The sequence below is a fragment of the Pelobates fuscus genome, chromosome 9 (assembly GCF_036172605.1).
Source record: "Pelobates fuscus isolate aPelFus1 chromosome 9, aPelFus1.pri, whole genome shotgun sequence".
NCBI classification, from domain to species: Eukaryota; Metazoa; Chordata; class Amphibia; order Anura; family Pelobatidae; genus Pelobates; species Pelobates fuscus.
The window spans coordinates 8,371,530-8,392,998 of NC_086325.1; the positions used below are offsets into that span (position 1 = coordinate 8,371,530).

Consider the following 21,469-nt stretch of genomic DNA (forward strand, 5'->3'; position numbering starts at 1 on the left):
TGGGGGACACTGTGTGTATTATTATTATTATTATTGTGTGTGGGGGACACTGTGTGTATTATTATTGTGTGTGGGGGACACTGTGTGTATTATTATTGTGTGTGGGGGACACTGTGTGTATTATTATTATTATTATTGTGTGTGGGGGACACTGTGTGTATTATTATTGTGTGTGGGGGACACTGTGTGCATTATTATTATTATTGTGTAACAGACACACTGTGTGTCTTATTATTGTTGTTGTGTGAGTGTGTGTGAGTGTGTCTCCCAGGGGAGGGACTGGCACAACCTGCTGGCCACATTCTGCAATTGTCTCTTTGCAACATGAAACACTACAACTCCCAGCATGCACCGGGGCAGAGGCAGGGAGGGCTGTGCATTAGTGCTGCCTGGAACAGCTGACAGCAGCTTGGGTAAGGTGAATGGACACCATTCCTGCTGGGAGAGGGGGTGCAGGCTGGGCCCCTGCAGGTGCTGGCTGGGGGGGTGGGAAGAGGCCGGGGAGGAGGATGATGGAAGGGATGGTGACAGTATGATGGCAGACTCTGTGTGTTTCTCTCTATACAGGCAGCCACTCTGTGTGTATACAGACTGCATCAGGGACATCGCCAGCACCCATGATCCCCAGGTAAGAGGGCTGGGGCCACACTGCATCTGGCCACTGGGGGCTCCTACACAGGGTACCATGGCTGCAAGGGGGCAGAGAGAGAGGAGGGGGGACACAGGGTACCATGGCTGGCAGGGGGCAGAGAGAGGGGGGGACACAGGGTACCATGGCTGGCAGGGGGCAGAGAGAGAGGGGGGGGGGAGACACAGGGTACCATGGCTGGCAGGGGGCAGAGAGGGGGCACACAGGGTACCATGGCTGGCAGGGGGCAGAGAGAGGGGGACACACAGGGTACCATGGCTGGCAGGGGGCAGAGAGAGGGGGACACACAGGGTACCATGGCTGGCAGGGGGCAGAGAGAGGGGGGGACACAGAGTACCATGGCTGGCAGGGGGCAGAGAGAGGGGGGGAGACACAGGGTACCATGGCTGGAAGGGGGCAGAGAGGGGGGGGACACAGGGTACCATGGCTGGCAGGGGGCACAGAGAGAGGGGGGGAAGACACAGGGCACCATGGCTGGCAGGGGGCAATAAGAGGGGGGGACAGAGTATCATGGCTGGCAGGGGGCAATAAGAGGGGACACAGGGCACCATGGCTGGCAAGGGGAAATAAGAGGGTGACACAGGGTACCATGGATGGCAAAGGGCAATAAGAGGGGGGGACACAGGGTACCATGGCTGACAAGGGGCAATAAGCGGGGGACACAGGGTACCATGCCTGGCAGGGTGAAATAAGAGGGGGACGCAGGGAACCATGGCTGGCAAGGGGTAAAAAGCGGGGGACACAGTGTTCCATGACTGGCAGGGTGCAATAAGAGGGACACAGGGTACCATGGCCGGCAAGGGGTAATAAGCAGGGGACACAGGGTACCATGGCTGGTGAGGAGAATGGGATACAATTAATATAGTTTTTTTTTCTTTCTTTATATACCTATCTACCTGTCTTTATATGACCAAGTAATATATTGTTAATTATATTATATACTATATGTGTGTGCGTCTGTATATATATGCATGCCCATGTGTATGTATGTTGATTTTTTTTCAGTTTTTTCTGCCTTTGTTACAAGCACTGTCTGAGCTTGTCCTGATAACGTGCGGTCAGATCCCCTACATTGGATATAAACCCAGCACTGTCTAAGCCTGTCCTGATAACGTGCGGTCAGATCCCCTACATTGGATATAAACCCAGCGCTGTCTGAGCCTGTCCTGATAACGTGCTGTCAGACCCTCTACATTAGATATAAACCCAGCACTGTGTAAGCCTGTCCTGATAACGTGCGGTCAGATCCCCTACATTAGATATAAACCCAGCACTGTCTGTGCCTGTCCTGATAACGTGCGGTGAGATCCCCTACATTAGATAAAAACCCAGCGCAGTCTGAGCCTGTCCTGATAACTTGCAGTCAGATCCCCTACATTAGATATAAACCCAGCGCAGTCTGCGCCTGTCCTGATAACGTGCAGACAGATCCCCTACATTAGATATAAACCCAGCTCTGTCTGAGACTGTCTTGATAACGTGCAGTCAGATCCCCTACATTAGATATAAACCCAGCACTGTCTGAGCCTGTCCTGATAACGTGCAGTCAGATCCCCTACATTAGGTATAAACCCAGCGCTGTCTGTGCCTGTCCTGATAACGTGCGGTCAGATCCCCTACATTAGATATAAACCCAGCGCTGTCTGTGCCTGTCCTGATAACGTGCAGTCAGATCCCCTACATTAGATATAAACCCAGCGCTGTCTGAGCCTGTCCATATAACGTGCAGTTAGATTCCCTACATTAGATATAAACCCAGCGCTGTCTGTGCCTGTCCTGATAACGTGCAGTCAGATCCCCTACATTAGATATAAACCCACCACTGTCTGAGCCTGTCCTGATAACGTGCAGTCAGATCCCCTACATTAGATATAAACCCAGCACTGTCTGAGCCTGTCCTGATAACGTGCAGTCAGATCCCCTACATTAGATATAAACCCAGCGCTGTCTGAGCCTGTCCTGATAACGTGCAGTCAGATCCCCTACATTAGAAATAAATACAGCGCTGTCTGAGCCTGTCCTGATAACGTGCAGTCAGATCCCTACATTAGATATAAACCCAGCACTGTCTGAGCCTGTCCTGATAACGTGCAGTCAGATCCCCTACATTAGATATAAACCCAGCGCTGTCTCAGCCTGTCCTGATAACGTGCAGTCAGATCCCCTACATTAGATATAAACCCAGCGCTGTCTCAGCCTGTCCTGATAACGTGCAGTCAGATCCCCTACATTAGATATAAACCCAGCACTGTCTGAGCCTGTCCTGATAACGTGCCGTCAGATCCCCTACATTAAATATAAACCCAGCACTGTCTGTGCCTGTCCTGATAACATGCGGTCAGATCCCCTACATTAGATATAAACCCAGTACTGTCTGTGCCTGTCCTGATAACGTGCGGTCAGATCGCCTACATTAGATATAAACCCAGCGCTGTCTGAGCCTGTCCTGATAACGTGCAGTCAGATCCCTTACATTAGATAACCCAGCGCTGTCTGAGCCTGTCCTGATAACGTGCAGTCAGATCCCCTATATTAGATATAAACCCAGCGCTGTCTGAGCCTGTCCTGATAACGTGCAGTCAGATCCCCTACATTAGATATAAACCGGGCGCTGTCTGAGACTGTCCTGATATTTTTTAGGCTATGTCCAGTTTGCTGGATGTGTGGTATCGGAGAGGATGTAACACTAATCCCTTGCACCGAAACTGTGTGACAGGTAGTCAGACAGCGACTGTCATTGGTGTCACACACTGGCATCAGGTTTCTATAGAGCCTTTTCTTAACCCTTTCCCTGCCTGGAGCTCTGAATCCGGTGTTTTTACTCTAACATTTGCCTACGCTCAAGACACACCCACCTGTCTAAATTTAGACATCACTGTGTAGCTCTGCATCATTGTATTGAAATGCAATTTAATGCTACGATATAAAGTTTATAGACTCCCAAAAGGTGCACAAAATAACACGCATTATGCTTTTTTCCTCTCAAAATTTATCTCTTAAGTATATGAATTTGGCATATTTTGCTTTTATAATATACTTAACCTTTTCTTTAAATCCCTTCCAGTGTTCCCTCGGGTTCCACTGATCTGGAGTGCAATAGAATGGAGTCAGAGCCAGCAGAGATGGCCCCAACGTGTGTGGAATTAACAGTGCACTCTACAAGATGCTTACAGACATCATAAATTTGGTGTACATGCGGTTCTCCTCGCTGTTACGATTTCAAGGCTGTGATGTGTCATTGTCCCACAGTCTCCTTTGCTCATCAGAAATACCATTGAGACCCGACTTGGCCAACGACAAATGGGTTATGAGTTATGGAGGGAGTTTTTGGACTAATCGAGGTCGGCCTTAGGGATAATTGGCCCTGGAATCTCATGGCGAGGTCTATAATAGCACTATATGCCTTGTATAGTCCAACTTTCCCTATGAACATGGTCTGAAATACACTTTACTGCTGTTTGAAAGTCCATTCCAAAGATGGATGGTGTAAGGAAACCCGAAGCTTTGTGGTCAAACTCTAAAGACTTTAAGGAAAATGGCATCTGGGATGACACGCAAAGTTATGGAGTCTCTAACCCTCTGTGGACAGCTGTGTTTGATTATGAGGCCACGGCAGAAGAGGAACTGACCTTACGGAGGGGGGATCTGGTAGAGATACTGTCTAAGGATTCTACGGTCTCAGGGGATGAAGGGTGGTGGACAGGAAGGGTCCGAGACAAAGTGGGCATTTTTCCAAGCAATTATGTGGTAAGCAACCCTAAGTACACCACCATCAGGGGATCTCCAAGAGAATGCCCCCACCCACTGGAGATTGCCTTCGAGGAGTTGCAGTTAGAAGAGATCATTGGGGTGGGGGGGTTTGGGAAGGTCTACAAGGGAGTGTGGAAACAGGAGGAAGTAGCGGTGAAAGCCGTCCGGCACGATCCTGACGAAGACATTAATGTGACGGCCGAAAATGTCCGACAGGAAGCCAAACTCTTCTGCATGTTGAATCATCGTAATATCATAGCGCTAAAGGGTGTGTGCCTGAAACCCCCCCACCTCTGCCTAGTCATGGAATACGCAAGGGGTGGACCATTACACCGGGCCCTTGCGGGAAAGAAAGTTCCAGCTCATGTGTTGGTCAACTGGGCCGTTCAGGTAGCTCGTGGAATGAAGTACCTTCACAGTGACGTCATCGTACCCATCATTCATCGCGATCTGAAATCCAGCAACAGTAAGTGTGGAGGGAGTTTATACGCTATACCTTTATAACGTATCCTTTGTATAATCTGCATTACACCATACTATAAGAGAAATTACAATCTGATTATCTGGGATTGTACTATAAATGGCCCGTACCGGTGCTGTGTATACATGGCATGGTGTAGTAGTCTGCATAATTGGAGGCTGAAAATGCCTGCATTGTGTATATGGTGTGTGAGGAGCGGGTCTGTCACTGCCGCCATCTATTCCTTATTATGGTGGTATAGTGTATAGAGAGGGGTCTGGCACTGCCACTGTGTATACATGTTATGGTGGTATAGTGTATAGAGAGGGGGTCTGGCACTGCCGCTGTGTATACATGTTATGGTGGTATAGTGTATAGAGAGGGGTCTGGCACTGCCACTGTGTATACATGTTATGGTGGTATAGTGAGGGGGTCTGGCACTGCCGCTGTGTATACATGTTATGGTGGTATAGTGTATAGTGAGGGGGTCTGTCACTGCCGCTGTGTATACATGTTATGGTGGTATAGTGTGTAGAGAGGGGTCCTGGCACTGCCGCTGTGTATACATGTTATGGTGGTATAGTGTATAGAGAGGGGGTCTGGCACTGCCGCTGTGTATACATGTTATGGGGGTATAGTGTATAGAGAGGGGTCTGGCAATGCCGCTGTGTATACATGTTATGGTGGTATAGTGTATAGAGAGGGGTCTGGCACTGCCGCTGTGTATACATGTTATGGGGGTATAGTGTATAGAGAGGGGGTCTGGCACTGCCACTGTGTATACATGTTATGGTGGTATAGTGTATAGAGAAGGGGCCTGGCACTGCCGCTGTGTATACATGTTATGGGGGTATAGTGTATAGAGAGGGGGTCTGGCACTGCCACTGTGTATACATGTTATGGTGGTATAGTGTATAGAGAGGGGTCTGGCACTGCCGCTGTGTATACATGTTATGGTGGTATAGTGTATAGAGAGGGGTCTGGCACTGCCGCTGTGTATACATGTTATGGGGGTATAGTGTATAGAGAGGGGTCTGGCACTGCCGCTGTGTATACATGTTATGGTGGTATAGTGTATAGAGAGGGGGCCTGGCACTGCCGCTGTGTATACATGTTATGGTGGTATAGTGTATAGAGAGGGGGTCTGGCACTGCCATTGTGTATACATGTTATGGTGGTATAGTGTTTAGAGAGGGGGCCTGGCACTGCCGCTGTGTATACATGTTATGGTGGTATAGTGTATAGAGAGGGGTCTGGCACTGCCGTTGTGTATACATGTTATGGTGGTATAGTGTATAGAGAGGGGGTCTGGCACTGCCGCTGTGTATACATGTTATGGTGGTATAGTGTATAGAGAGGGGGCCTGGCACTGCCGCTGTGTATACATGTTATGGTGGTATAGTGTGTAGAGAGGGGTCTGGCACTGCCGCTGTGTATACATGTTATGGTGGTATAGTACCTGCTCTGTGTGAGAGCACGGGGGGACTGTCTCAGTACCTGCTCGGTGTGAGAGCACGGTGGGACTGTCTCAGTACCTGCTCGGTGTGAGAGCACGGTGGGACTGTCTCAGTACCTGCTCGGTGTGAGAGCATGGGGGGACTGTCTCAGTGCCTGCTCGGTGTGAGAGCACGGGGGGACTGTCTCAGTGCCTGCTCGGTGTGAGAGCACGGGGGGACTGTCTCAGTACCTGCTCGGTGTGAGAGCACGGTGGGACTGTCTCAGTGCCTGCTCGGTGTGAGAGCACGGGGGGACTGTCTCAGTGCCTGCTCGGTGTGAGAGCACGGGGGGACTGTCTCAGTGCCTGCTCGGTGTGAGAGCACGGGGGGACTGTCTCAGTGCCTGCTCGGTGTGAGAGCACGGGGGGACTGTCTCAGTGCCTGCTCGGTGTGAGAGCACGGGGGGACTGTCTCAGTGCCTGCTCGGTGTGAGAGCACGGGGGACTGTCTCAGTGCCTGCTCGGTGTGAGAGCACGGGGGGACTGTCTCAGTGCCTGCTCGGTGTGAGAGCACGGGGGGACTGTCTCAGTGCCTGCTCGGTGTGAGAGCACGGGGGGACTGTCTCAGTGCCTGCTCGGTGTGAGAGCACGGGGGGACTGTCTCAGTGCCTGCTCGGTGTGAGAGCACGGGGGGACTGTCTCAGTGCCTGCTCGGTGTGAGAGCACGGTGGGACTGTCTCAGTGCCTGCTCGGTGTGAGAGCACGGGGGGACTGTCTCAGTACCTGCTCTGTGTGAGAGCACGGGGGGGACTGTCTCAGTACCTGCTCTGTGTGAGAGCACGGTGGGACTGTCTCAGTGCCTGCTCGGTGTGAGAGCACGGGGGGACTGTCTCAGTACCTGCTCTGTGTGAGAGCACGGGGGGACTGTCTCAGTACCTGCTCGGTGTGAGAGCACGGTGGGACTGTCTCAGTGCCTGCTCGGTGTGAGAGCGCGGTGGGACTGTCTCAGTGCCTGCTCGGTGTGAGAGCGCGGTGGGACTGTCTCAGTGCCTGCTCGGTGTGAGAGCGCGGGGGGACTGTCTCAGTACCTGCTCTGTGTGAGAGCACGGGGGGACTGTCTCAGTACCTGCTCTGTGTGAGAGCACGGGGGGGACTGTCTCAGTACCTGCTCTGTGTGAGAGCACGGTGGGACTGTCTCAGTACCTGCTCTGTGTGAGAGCACGGTGGGACTGTCTCAGTGCCTGCTCTGTGTGAGAGCACGGGGGGACTGTCTCAGTACCTGCTCTGTGTGAGAGCACGGGGGGACTGTCTCAGTACCTGCTCTGTGTGAGAGCACGGGGGGACTGTCTCAGTACCTGCTCTGTGTGAGAGCACGGTGGGACTGTCTCAGTACCTGCTCGGTGTGAGAGCGCGGTGGGACTGTCTCAGTGCCTGCTCGGTGTGAGAGCGCGGTGGGACTGTCTCAGTGCCTGCTCGGTGTGAGAGCGCGGTGGGACTGTCTCAGTGCCTGCTCGGTGTGAGAGCACGGTGGGACTGTCTCAGTGCCTGCTCTGTGTGAGAGCACGGTGGGACTGTCTCAGTGCCTGCTCTGTGTGAGAGCACGGGGGGACTGTCTCAGTGCCTGCTCGGTGTGAGAGCACGGGGGGACTGTCTCAGTACCTGCTCTGTGTGAGAGCACGGGGGGACTGTCTCAGTACCTGCTCGGTGTGAGAGCACGGGGGGACTGTCTCAGTACCTGCTCTGTGTGAGAGCACGGGGGGACTGTCTCAGTACCTGCTCGGTGTGAGAGCACGGTGGGACTGTCTCAGTACCTGCTCGGTGTGAGAGCACGGGGGGACTGTCTCAGTACCTGCTCTGTGTGAGAGCACGGGGGGACTGTCTCAGTACCTGCTCGGTGTGAGAGCACGGTGGGACTGTCTCAGTACCTGCTCTGTGTGAGAGCACGGTGGGACTGTCTCAGTACCTGCTCTGTGTGAGAGCACGGGGGGACTGTCTCAGTACCTGCTCTGTGTGAGAGCACGGGGGGACTGTCTCAGTACCTGCTCGGTGTGAGAGCACGGGGGGACTGTCTCAGTACCTGCTCGGTGTGAGAGCACGGGGGGACTGTCTCAGTACCTGCTCGGTGTGAGAGCACGGGGGGACTGTCTCAGTACCTGCTCGGTGTGAGAGCACGGTGGGACTGTCTCAGTACCTGCTCGGTGTGAGAGCACGGTGGGACTGTCTCAGTACCTGCTCGGTGTGAGAGCACGGTGGGACTGTCTCAGTACCTGCTCGGTGTGAGAGCACGGTGGGACTGTCTCAGTACCTGCTCGGTGTGAGAGCACGGTGGGACTGTCTCAGTACCTGCTCGGTGTGAGAGCACGGGGGGACTGTCTCAGTACCTGCTCGGTGTGAGAGCACGGGGGGACTGTCTCAGTACCTGCTCGGTGTGAGAGCACGGTGGGACTGTCTCAGTACCTGCTCTGTGTGAGAGCACGGGGGGACTGTCTCAGTACCTGCTCGGTGTGAGAGCACGGTGGGACTGTCTCAGTACCTGCTCGGTGTGAGAGCACGGTGGGACTGTCTCAGTACCTGCTCGGTGTGAGAGCACGGTGGGACTGTCTCAGTACCTGCTCGGTGTGAGAGCACGGTGGGACTGTCTCAGTACCTGCTCGGTGTGAGAGCACGGTGGGACTGTCTCAGTACCTGCTCGGTGTGAGAGCACGGTGGGACTGTCTCAGTACCTGCTCGGTGTGAGAGCACGGTGGGACTGTCTCAGTACCTGCTCGGTGTGAGAGCACGGGGGGACTGTCTCAGTACCTGCTCTGTGTGAGAGCACGGTGGGACTGTCTCAGTACCTGCTCTGTGTGAGAGCACGGGGGGACTGTCTCAGTACCTGCTCGGTGTGAGAGCACGGGGGGACTGTCTCAGTACCTGCTCGGTGTGAGAGCACGGTGGGACTGTCTCAGTACCTGCTCGGTGTGAGAGCACGGTGGGACTGTCTCAGTACCTGCTCGGTGTGAGAGCACGGTGGGACTGTCTCAGTACCTGCTCGGTGTGAGAGCACGGTGGGACTGTCTCAGTACCTGCTCGGTGTGAGTGCACGGTGGGACTGTCTCAGTACCTGCTCGGTGTGAGAGCACGGTGGGACTGTCTCAGTACCTGCTCGGTGTGAGAGCACGGTGGGACTGTCTCAGTACCTGCTCGGTGTGAGAGCACGGTGGGACTGTCTCAGTACCTGCTCGGTGTGAGAGCACGGTGGGACTGTCTCAGTACCTGCTCGGTGTGAGAGCACGGTGGGACTGTCTCAGTACCTGCTCGGTGTGAGAGCACGGTGGGACTGTCTCAGTGCCTGCTCTGTGTGAGAGCACGGTGGGACTGTCTCAGTGCCTGCTCTGTGTGAGAGCACGGGGGGACTGTCTCAGTGCCTGCTCTGTGTGAGAGCACGGGGGGACTGTCTCAGTGCCTGCTCTGTGTGAGAGCACGGTGGGACTGTCTCAGTACCTGCTCGGTGTGAGAGCACGGTGGGACTGTCTCAGTACCTGCTCGGTGTGAGAGCACGGTGGGACTGTCTCAGTACCTGCTCGGTGTGAGAGCACGGTGGGACTGTCTCAGTACCTGCTCGGTGTGAGAGCACGGGGGGACTGTCTCAGTACCTGCTCGGTGTGAGAGCACGGGGGGACTGTCTCAGTACCTGCTCTGTGTGAGAGCACGGTGGGACTGTCTCAGTACCTGCTCGGTGGGACTGTCTCAGTACCTGCTCTGTTCTTGTTTTTAATAATACTATACAAACCTCTCTCGACCTTTTGCACCGTCTCTCTCTCTCTCCAGAAACCTGTTTGACTTTCCCTACAAAAGGAAGTAAAAGCCGGTCTCGTGTTAGATTAACGTATTCCCTGCCAGGGTGCTGCTGACCTCCCACTGAAACTGTAAAAATATGTTCAGCGTTAACTATAAACCACGCTCTCGCACAATGAGTGACTGATTAGCTTCTGCCGCATTACCCCAGTGCAGCACGTAGTCAGTGTTTCAGGTAACCCAGAGAGGGCTGACTCCAGGCCCTCAATCTCCGTGTCCGAAGCTGGTAAAGCACGGCAGAACTTTGTTATTCTGGGGGAGACGTAATTCGTACATTCTGTTGGTTTAAGGGAATAAAATCCGTTCAATTTTAAGTGGTTTTGGTAAAGAGGGTTACGGCTGTCTCTTCTCTGTGCGCCTCAAGAGCTTCAAAGTTAAAATATAAATGTAGACATGGACTTCTTTAAATAAAAATACAATGCAAAAAACAGAAACCCAGAGGAGCCAACGCAAGACCCTCACTGGTCTCAGTGCAGAACAAAACAACATCTGTACAAATGTTCTCCATCAAAAATAGTGCTGATTGACACTGTGTGGGTTTGAACTACATTTCCCAGGATGCTGTATTGTTGGTGAACATCTGGAGAGCCAGTGTTTCCAGCAGGGGGTACAACATAAGTTTATTAACAGGGCCTTCCCCAAGATAACCCGCCCCCAGCGCCTTCACCCTTCTAATAGTTGTCTGTGTTGGACAGAACTGATTTGGTAATGAGACTATGTAAAATCCGGCGTCAAGCTATGGGTGCAAGGGAAAGCAACAGGTCTTGTCAATCCAATACCAAACATCAAAAAACGGGAGAGTGCCCATAGAGTTCTAGCACCATAACCACAACACTGAATGGTAGTGGCTATGGTGCTTGGACTGTCCCTTTAGCCAGTCTTTTCCTCTCTTATTGTTTTGTTATTACCTAAGACAATGTCACAGTGAATGTTGCTCAGTGATTCCGTGCGTTTTTAATCTACGGTAAATTCTGTTACTTTTGTGTTTTACTCAGTTTATAGTTATTGGTTTGCTTGTTAAGTGCTAACAAATACCACAGCGCTGTACAATGGCTGTCATGGCATACCAGTAATGTTAGCTTTTCACAAGTTAAAAGTTGGGGACAGAAGGAAGGGCCTTTGTTTACAAAAAAAAACTGAAGTTCAAGTCAGGTTCTGCGAATGTTGCACCCTAAGTGGGGAAATGGGGGACCTAGCAGCAGTGGTATTAATAAAAATAGCCTTTTATTAAACCTTTTTATACATAAAGGCAGTAACAGCGCGGCGGCAGGGAGTGTATCCAACCTCTGTCACTGTATCCATTACACTGAGTGATTTCTGTATAATTCCATTAGGGGAGCCACGGCAAGAAAGACAACCTGACTTCAGTTTATAAATTATAAAACAGGGGGGGGGTGATGCTGTTTAATCGTAGCACGTCAGCTGCAGTGGGAGGGACAGACTCCGTGTCCCATAGCTCCTTCTGTCTGTGTCACCCTGCAGTGGGAGGGACAGACTCCGTGTCCCATAGCTCCTTCTGTCTGTCACCCTGCAGTGGGAGGGACAGACTCCGTGTTCCATAGCTCCTTCTGTCTGTGTCACCCTGCAGTGGGAGGGACAGACTCCGTGTTCCATAGCTCCTTCTGTCTGTGTCACCCTGCAGTGGGAGGGACAGACTCCGTGTCCCATAGCTCCTTCTGTCTGAGTCACCCTGCAGTGGGAGGGACAGACTCTGTGTCCCATAGCTCCTTCTGTCTGAGTCACCCTGCAGTGGGAGGGACAGACTCCGTGTTCCATAGCTCCTTCTGTCTGTGTCACCCTGCAGTGGGAGGGACAGACTCCGTGTCCCATAGCTCCTTCTGTCTGTGTCACCCTGCAGTGGGAGGGACAGACTCCGTGTCCCATAGCTCCTTCTGTCTGTGTCACCCTGCAGTGGGAGGGACAGACTGTGTCCCATAGCTCCTTCTGTCTGTGTCACCCTGCAGTGGGAGGGACAGACTCCGTGTCCCATAGCTCCTTCTGTCTGTGTCACCCTGCAGTGGGAGGGACAGACTCCGTGTCCCATAGCTCCTTCTGTCTGTGTCACCCTGCAGTGGGAGGGACAGACTCCGTGTCCCATAGCTCCTTCTGTCTGTCACCCTGCAGTGGGAGGGACAGACTCTGTGTCCCATAGCTCCTTCTGTCTGTGTCACCCTGCAGTGGGAGGGACAGACTCCGTGTCCCATAGCTCCTTCTGTCTGTGTCACCCTGCAGTGGGAGGGACAGACTCCGTGTCCCATAGCTCCTTCTGTCTGTGTCACCCTGCAGTGGGAGGGACAGACTCCGTGTCCCATAGCTCCTTCTGTCTGTGTCACCCTGCAGTGGGAGGGACAGACTCCGTGTCCCATAGCTCCTTCTGTCTGTGTCACCCTGCAGTGGGAGGGACAGACTCCGTGTCCCATAGCTCTTTCTGTCTGTGTCACCCTGCAGTGGGAGGGACAGACTCCGTGTCCCATAGCTCCTTCTGTCTGTGTCACCCTGCAGTGGGAGGGACAGACTCCGTGTCCCATAGCTCCTTCTGTCTGTGTCACCCTGCAGTGGGAGGGACAGACTCCGTGTCCCATAGCTCTTTCTGTCTGTGTCACCCTGCAGTGGGAGGGACAGACTCCGTGTCCCATAGCTCCTTCTGTCTGTGTCACCCTGCAGTGGGAGGGACAGACTCTGTGTCCCATAGCTCCTTCTGTCTGTCACCCTGCAGTAGGAGGGACAGACTCCGTGTCCCATAGCTCCTTCTGTCTGTGTCCCCCTGCAGTGGGAGGGACAGACTCAGTGTCCCATAGCTCCTTCTGTCTGAGTCACCCTGCAGTGGGAGGGACAGACTCTGTGTCCCATAGCTCCTTCTATCTGTGTCACCCTGCAGTGGGAGGGACAGACTCCGTGTCCCATAGCTCCTTCTGTCTGTGTCACCCTGCAGTGGGAGGGACAGACTCCGTGTCCCATAGCTCCTTCTGTCTGTGGCACCCTGCAGTAGGAGGCACAGACTCCGTGTCCCATAGCTCCTTCTGTCTGTGTCACCCTGCAGTGGGAGGGACAGGCTCCGTGTCCCATAGCTCCTTCTGTCTGTGTCACCCTGCAGTGGGAGGGACAGACTCCGTGTCCCATAGCTCCTTCTGTCTGTGTCACCCTGCAGTGGGAGGGACAGACTCCGTGTCCCATAGCTCCTTCTGTCTGTGTCACCCTGCAGTGGGAGGGACAGTCTGCGTGTCCCATAGCTCCTTCTATCTGTGTCACCCTGCAGTGGGAGGGACAGACTCAGTGTCCCATAGCTCCTTCTGTCTGTCACCCTGCAGTGGGAGGGACAGACTCCGTGTCCCATAGCTCCTCCTGTCTGTGTCACCCTGCAGTGGGAGGGACAGACTCCGTGTCCCATAGCTCCTTCTGTCTGTGTCACCCTGCAGTGGGAGGGACAGACTCTGTGTCCCATAGCTCCTTCTGTCTGTGTCACCCTGCAGTGGGAGGGACAGACTCCGTGTCCCATAGCTCCTTCTGTCTGTCACCCTGCAGTGGGAGGGACAGACTCCGTGTCCCATAGCTCCTCCTGTCTGTGTCACCCTGCAGTGGGAGGGACAGACTCCGTGTCCCATAGCTCCTTCTGTCTGTGTCACCCTGCAGTGGGAGGGACAGACTCAGTGTCCCATAGCTCCTTCTGTCTGTGTCACCCTGCAGTGGGAGGGACAGACTCTGTGTCCCATAGCTCCTTCTGTCTGTGTCACCCTGCAGTGGGAGGGACAGGCTCCGTGTCCCATAGCTCCTTCTGTCTGTGTCACCCTGCAGTGGGAGGGACAGACTCCGTGTCCCATAGCTTCTTCAGTCTGTGTCACCCTGCAGTGGGAGGGACAGACTCCGTGTCCCATAGCTCCTTCTGTCTGTGTCACCCTGCAGTGGGAGGGACAGACTCCGTGTCCCATAGCTCCTTCTGTCTGTGTCACCCTGCAGTAGGAGGGACAGACTCCGTGTCCCATAGCTCCTTCTGTCTGTGTCACCCTGCAGTGGGAGGGACAGACTCCGTGTCCCATAGCTCCTTCTGTCTGTGGTACCCTGCAGTGGGAGGGACAGACTCCGTGTCCCATAGCTCATTCTGTCTGTGTCACCCTGCAGTGGGAGGGACAGACTCCGTGTCCCATAGCTCCTTCTGTCTGAGTCACCCTGCAGTGGGAGGGACAGACTCCGTGTCCCATAGCTCCTTCTGTCTGTGTCACCCTGCAGTGGGAGGGACAGACTCCGTGTCCCATAGCTCCTTCTGTCTGTGTCACTCTGCAGTGGGAGGGACAGACTCTGTGCCCCATAGCTCCTTCTGGCTGTGTCACCCTGCAGTGGGAGGGACAGACTCCGTGTCCCATAGCTTATTCTGTCTGTGTCACCCTGCAGTGGGAGGGACAGACTCCGTGTCCCATAGCTCCTTCTGTCTGTGTCACCCTGCAGTGGGAGGGACAGACTCCGTGTCCCATAGCTCCTTCTGTCTGTGTCACCCTGCAGTGGGAGGGACAGACTCCCTGTCCCATAGCTTATTCTGTCTGTGTCACCCTGCAGTGGGAGGGACAGACTCCGTGTCCCATAGCTCCTTCTGTCTGTGTCACCCTGCAGTGGGAGGGACAGACTCCGTGTCCCATAGCTCCTTCTGTCTGTGTCACCCTGCAGTGGGAGGGACAGACTCCGTGTCCCATAGCTCCTTCTGTCTGTGTCACCCTGCAGTGGGAGGGACAGACTCCGTGTCCCATAGCTCATTCTGTCTGTGTCACCCTGCAGTGGGAGGGACAGACTCCGTGTCCCATAGCTCCTTCTGTCTGAGTCACCCTGCAGTGGGAGGGACAGACTCCGTGTCCCATAGCTCATTCTGTCTGTGTCACCCTGCAGTGGGAGGGACAGACTCCGTGTCCCATAGCTCCTTCTGTCTGAGTCACCCTGCAGTGGGAGGGACAGACTCCGTGTCCCATAGCTCCTTCTGTCTGTGTCACCCTGCAGTGGGAGGGACAGACTCCGTGTCCCATAGCTCCTTCTGTCTGTCACCCTGCAGTGGGAGGGACAGACTCCGTGTCCCATAGCTCCTCCTGTCTGTGTCACACTGCAGTGGGAGGGACAGACTCCGTGTCCCATAGCTCCTTCTGTCTGTGTCACCCTGCAGTGGGAGGGACAGACTCAGTGTCCCATAGCTCCTTCTGTCTGAGTCACCCTGCAGTGGGAGGGACAGACTCTGTGTCCCATAGCTCCTTCTATCTGTGTCACCCTGCAGTGGGAGGGACAGGCTCCGTGTCCCATAGCTCCTTCTATCTGTGTCACCCTGCAGTGGGAGGGACAGACTCAGTGTCCCATAGCTCCTTCTGTCTGTCACCCTGCAGTGGGAGGGACAGACTCCGTGTCCCATAGCTCCTCCTGTCTGTGTCACCCTGCAGTGGGAGGGACAGACTCCGTGTCCCATAGCTCCTTCTGTCTGTGTCACCCTGCAGTGGGAGGGACAGACTCTGTGTCCCATAGCTCCTTCTGTCTGTGTCACCCTGCAGTGGGAGGGACAGGCTCCGTGTCCCATAGCTCCTTCTGTCTGTGTCACCCTGCAGTGGGAGGGACAGACTCCGTGTCCCATAGCTTCTTCAGTCTGTGTCACCCTGCAGTGGGAGGGACAGACTCCGTGTCCCATAGCTCCTTCTGTCTGTGTCACCCTGCAGTGGGAGGGACAGACTCCGTGTCCCATAGCTCCTTCTGTCTGTGTCACCCTGCAGTAGGAGGGACAGACTCCGTGTCCCATAGCTCCTTCTGTCTGTGTCACCCTGCAGTGGGAGGGACAGACTCCGTGTCCCATAGCTCCTTCTGTCTGTGGTACCCTGCAGTGGGAGGGACAGACTCCGTGTCCCATAGCTCCTTCTGTCTGTGTCACCCTGCAGTGGGAGGGACAGACTCCGTGTCCCATAGCTCCTTCTGTCTGTGTCACTCTGCAGTGGGAGGGACAGACTCTGTGCCCCATAGCTCCTTCTGGCTGTGTCACCCTGCAGTGGGAGGGACAGACTCCGTGTCCCATAGCTTATTCTGTCTGTGTCACCCTGCAGTGGGAGGGACAGACTCCGTGTCCCATAGCTTATTCTGTCTGTGTCACCCTGCAGTGGGAGGGACAGAGTCCGTGTCCCATAGCTCCTTCTGTCTGTGTCACCCTGCAGTGGGAGGGACAGACTCCGTGTCCCATAGCTCCTTCTGTCTGTGTCACCCTGCAGTGGGAGGGACAGACTCCCTGTCCCATAGCTTATTCTGTCTATGTCACCCTGCAGTGGGAGGGACAGACTCCGTGTCCCATAGCTCCTTCTGTCTGTGTCACCCTGCAGTGGGAGGGACAGACTCCGTGTCCCATAGCTCCTTCTGTCTGTGTCACCCTGCAGTGGGAGGGACAGACTCCGTGTCCCATAGCTCCTTCTGTCTGTCACCCTGCAGTGGGAGGGACAGACTCCATGTCCCATAGCTCCTTCTGTCTGTGTCACCCTGCAGTGGGAGGGACAGACTCCGTGTCCCATAGCTCCTTCTGTCTGTGTCACCCTGCAGTGGGAGGGACAGACTCCGTGTCCCATAGCTCCTTCTGTCTGTGTCACCCTGCAGTGGGAGGGACAGACTCCGTGTCCCATAGCTCCTTCTGTCTGTGTCACCCTGCAGTGGGAGGGACAGACTCCGTGTCCCATAGCTCATTCTGTCTGTGTCACCCTGCAGTGGGAGGGACAGACTCCGTGTCCCATAGCTCCTTCTGTCTGAGTCACCCTGCAGTGGGAGGGACAGACTCCGTGTCCCATAGCTCATTCTGTCTGTGTCACCCTGCAGTGGGAGGGACAGACTCCGTGTCCCATAGCTCCTTCTGTCTGAGTCACCCTGCAGTGGGAGGGACAGACTCCGTGTCCCATAGCTCATTCTGTCTGTGTCACCCTGCAGTGGGAGGGACAGACTCCGTGTCCCATAGCTCCTTCTGTCTGTGTCACCCTGCAGTGGCAGGGACAGACTCCGTGTCCCATAGCTCCTTCTGTCTGTGTCCCCCTGCAGTGGGAGGGACAGACTCCGTGTCCCATAGCTCCTTCTGTCTGTGTCACCCTGCAGTGGGAGGGACAGACTCCGTGTCCCATAGCTCATTCTGTCTGTGTCACCCTGCAGTGGGAGGGACAGACTCAGTGTCCCATGTATGTACGTAGTGGGGAATCGCGATGCAGCCTAGAACAAAATCTAACCCCATTAAACCCCCCAATAACGACAGACCACTTAGTATGGATGAAACAGGCCACAGCATTTATTATCACAACTAAATTACTGCATAACACATCCATAACTTTATTTATTAAATCTCTTCTTTTCTGTAACCAAAACATTAGACATAAATAAGCATAAATTAACATATATACATATATAACTCCACCCATAGTGTTATACAGTGACCCAACCGTCCTTGCCAATAAAAACATGGAGTGGTTCCTAATCACCACTCCCTCTCACCTCCCCCCTCGTCATAAAAAATCCTTCCAATGCCTGCCATCAGCCGACCTTATCCACGCTCGATGGGCACGAGACCTCAGGCAACCTAAAGTTAAACCTTTAGAGCAGGGGAGGTTTGAGACCTTAAAAAACTTGTTCATCTCATTCCATCTACTTAAACGTAACCTCAAACTCAATTGGCAAGGACATACCCCCGGCTAGCTGTGACAAAATATAGTATAGGGTGGGCGGGAGGGAAGCTGTTTGCTGGCTCGAATCCCAAGTGGCACTGAGGTAAGACCTCCCCCACACTGTCTTACACAGAACATAATCCCACCCACAGACTCTTTCCCAACCAATCCCATGCATCTATCCCCACACTCCTACATGTGCCCTTGTCCGCTTAGCTGCGCTATCTCCCCAGGGCCTTAGCTCCTTCTGTCTGTGTCACCCTGCAGTGGGAGGGACAGACTCCGTGTCCCATAGCTCCTTCTGTCTGTGTCACCCTGCAGTGGGAGGGACAGACTCCGTGTCCCATAGCTCCTTCTGTCTGTGTCACCCTGCAGTGGGAGGGACAGACTGTGTGTCCCATAGCTCCTTCTGTCTGTGTCACCCTGCAGTGGGAGGGACAGACTCCGTGTCCCATAGCTCCTTCTGTCTGTGTCACCCTGCAGTGGGAGGGACAGACTCCGTGTCCCATAGCTCCTTCTGTCTGTGTCACCCTGCAGTGGGAGGGACAGACTCCGTGTTCCATAGCTCCTTCTGTCTGTGTCACCCTGCAGTGGGAGGGTGAGACTCTGTGTCCCATAGCTCCTTCTGTCTGTGTCACCCTGCAGTGGGAGGGACAGACTCAGTGTCCCATAGCTCCCTTCTGTCTGTGTCACCCTGCAGTGGGAGGGACAGACTCCCTGTCCCATAGCTCCTTCTGTCTGTGTCACCCTGCAGTGAGAGGGACAGACTCCGTGTCCCATAGCTCCTCCTGTCTGTGTCACCCTGCAGTGGGAGGGGCAGACTCCGTGTTCCATAGCTCCTTCTGTCTGTGTCTTTTTTTTTTCCTTATTACCATGTAGCCAATAACTCCATTCATTTATAGGATTGTACTATGGAGAATTTGATTTACAATATGTTATGTTTTGTTCTTTTTTTTTGTTTTTTGTTTTTTCACCCACAGTATTGATCTTGGAAAAAATTGAAAATGATGATTTATTTAACAAGACATTGAAGATCACAGATTTTGGGCTGGCGAGAGAGTGGCAGAAGACGACCAAGATGAGTGCAGCGGGCACCTACGCATGGATGGCCCCAGAAGTTATCCGACTATCGCTCTTTTCAAAGAGCAGCGATGTGTGGAGGTAATGGGCAATTCTGCTCATACTTGGCTCTGCAGAAAGGTGTCCTGGGGGTTAGTTAGTGCATAGTGCCATGCTCCTTCTATTACTGTGTAGGAAGCCACTATCCTTCCGTCCACTCTACCCATCAGGGTGAAGCTGTGAGGCTCTCGCCAGGTTTGCGATTTGTTCTCCCATTTTGTGTCTCTTTGTATTCTTTAGAGTTTATATAATGTATTTATGCTGTAGGTACTTTGCATTACAATGTGCTGTAGATACTTAGTACTGCTTCTCTTTGCAGTTTTGGAGTTCTGTTGTGGGAGTTGCTCACTGGAGAGGTGCCATATCGGGAGATCGATGCTCTCGCCGTAGCGTACGGAGTGGCTATGAACAAGTTGACACTACCGATCCCATCCACGTGTCCCGAGCCCTTTGTACGGATCTTGGAAGGTAATCTGGATTCATAATAGATTATTAATCACTGTCATTGTCTAAAAATCTCACAATTCCTAATGATCTCTCAGGTCTATCGTTCTCATTAGCCCGTAGGGTTTACAGTTTTATATCATTGTTATTGTGTAAGCCAGTATTTATAATCTTAACTTTCACAGTTTTACTATGTTTTGCTTCATTTTGTCCATCACCATAATATATGTATAGGATCCATACATTGACCTGTCTTTGTAACACCCACACGTCTGTTCACATGAAATGCAGGACCATCTAAAATGAAAAGCATTTTACAACCTATGTAAAACAAATCTTTCCTTTAACGATCCTATAACTAATTGCACAGGCAGGTGTAAGCTACAGGAGACACCACCAATCCAGATCATAGGATTCTGGGCTATTCTGTAAGCTACAGGAGACCCTCCCTGACCAAGATGCACCACCAATCAGGAGCATGGGATTCTGGACTATGCTGTAAGCTACAGGCAGACCCTCCCTGACCAAGAGACACCACCAATCAGGAGCATGGGATTATGGGCTATGGTGTAAGCTACAGGCAGACCTTCCCTGACCAAGAGACACCAGCAATCAGGAGCATGGGATTATGGGCCACTCTAAGCTACAGGAGACCCTCCCTAAACCAAGAGACACCACCAATCAGGAGCATGGGATTATGGGCTATGGTGTAAGCTACAGGCAGACCTTCCCTGACCAAGAGACACCACCAGTCAGGAGCATGGGATTATGGGCCACTATCTAAGCTACAGGAGACCCTCCATGACCAAGAGACACCACCAGTCAGGAGCATGGGATTATGGGCCACTCTCTAAGCTACAGGAGACCCTCCATGACCAAGAGACAACACCAGTCAGGAGCATGGGATTATGGGCCACTCTCTAAGCTACAGGAGACCCTCCATGACCAAGAGACAACACCAATCAGGAGCATGGGATTCTGAGCTACCCTATCTATTATCCCATAATGTCCTGTCCTGTCCTGCCGATGTTCATGGGATAAGTTGTTTGACTTCCAGGAGTAGTTAAAATCCTCACATCATATGATATGTCTCTGTATTCTATCTGATCGCAGCAATAGAGCGACACCTGTCAGATTTTGAACAGTCTGGTTGAGTCTTGTAAACAGGACTGTGTGCAGCCTTTCCCGAAACCGCCGATCCCACATGTTTGTGGCCAAAGCTTCGATTTCTGGGGGCGATGCTTTGTGCATAAATGTAAATGGATAAATGTGCTTGAATTTGCCTTTAAGGAAAGTGACACGGCAAGGAATTAAATCAAAACTCCTGCTTTGCTGTTTTTAAACTGGGAAAAGGGGGAGGTGTCTGGCTTGAGCTTTGTTGTAATTTCTACAAATCATATACAATTGTTGGCATATACAAAGCCTTTTTATGCTCTGTTCCTATAGAAACAGCACAGAAAGACTGTCTAATTGAAACTTGTTATACTTTATATTATGCGTTGCTACAGATTTTGGTGTTGTGGTTGTTGTTTTTAATTGTGCTCAAAATATATATATATTTTTTTATTACAATTATATTGTGTGCGTTCATTAATAATACATGTGCACAACATTCTGATATAATGGGAATGATGTAGTAAATCCTATACACCATATACTTAAATCATGCACACAAATTAAGTCGTGCAGCGTGAGTGGGCCTCCGTACTAACCAATCCCATGTCTACGTCTCATTGGCTGAATGAGAACATATGGTGATTGGTTATTGTGCTTTGCTACTACGAAACCCTGGATGGCACATTCAGGCCGCCATGCTTTGCCACGCTCCCTGGCAATGCATTAACACAAGTACATCATAAATACAATTTATTAAAACATTCCCATCATGTAAATGTTCTATAGATGTGTGTGTGCACAGTGTGCTTACTTTGGGAACTATTTAATAAATTATGCTTATGACTTCTTGGATTGTGTGGCTGATTTAAAAAAAAAAGCAATCATGCATGGCATCTCTAGGACTCAATGATATTACAGTGTTGCTGCATTCCTCCCACACACCCATTGCCCAAGCAGTGAGTTACTGACTGCTAGCAATCTATTCGTGACCTCACAGTCTATACCTGCTGGTATGGTTC

The 21,469-nt window shown here is 52.7% G+C and overlaps 1 protein-coding gene across 2 annotated transcripts in view; it reads left to right on the forward strand.

Annotated features, from left to right (window-relative positions):
* Positions 1-341: 341 nt before the first annotated feature.
* MAP3K10 (mitogen-activated protein kinase kinase kinase 10) overlaps positions 342-21,469 on the forward strand; it is a 35,818-nt gene continuing 14,690 nt past the window's right edge. Inside the window, exons 1-5 of one of the 2 annotated variants that reach the window (XM_063431069.1) lie at positions 342-413; positions 568-628; positions 3,714-4,865; positions 18,752-18,932; positions 19,210-19,358. In XM_063431069.1, the coding sequence (XP_063287139.1) occupies positions 4,127-4,865; positions 18,752-18,932; positions 19,210-19,358 (1,069 nt within the window). In that variant the 5' untranslated portion in view covers positions 342-413; positions 568-628; positions 3,714-4,126. The other variant, XM_063431070.1, reaches the window with a different exon arrangement.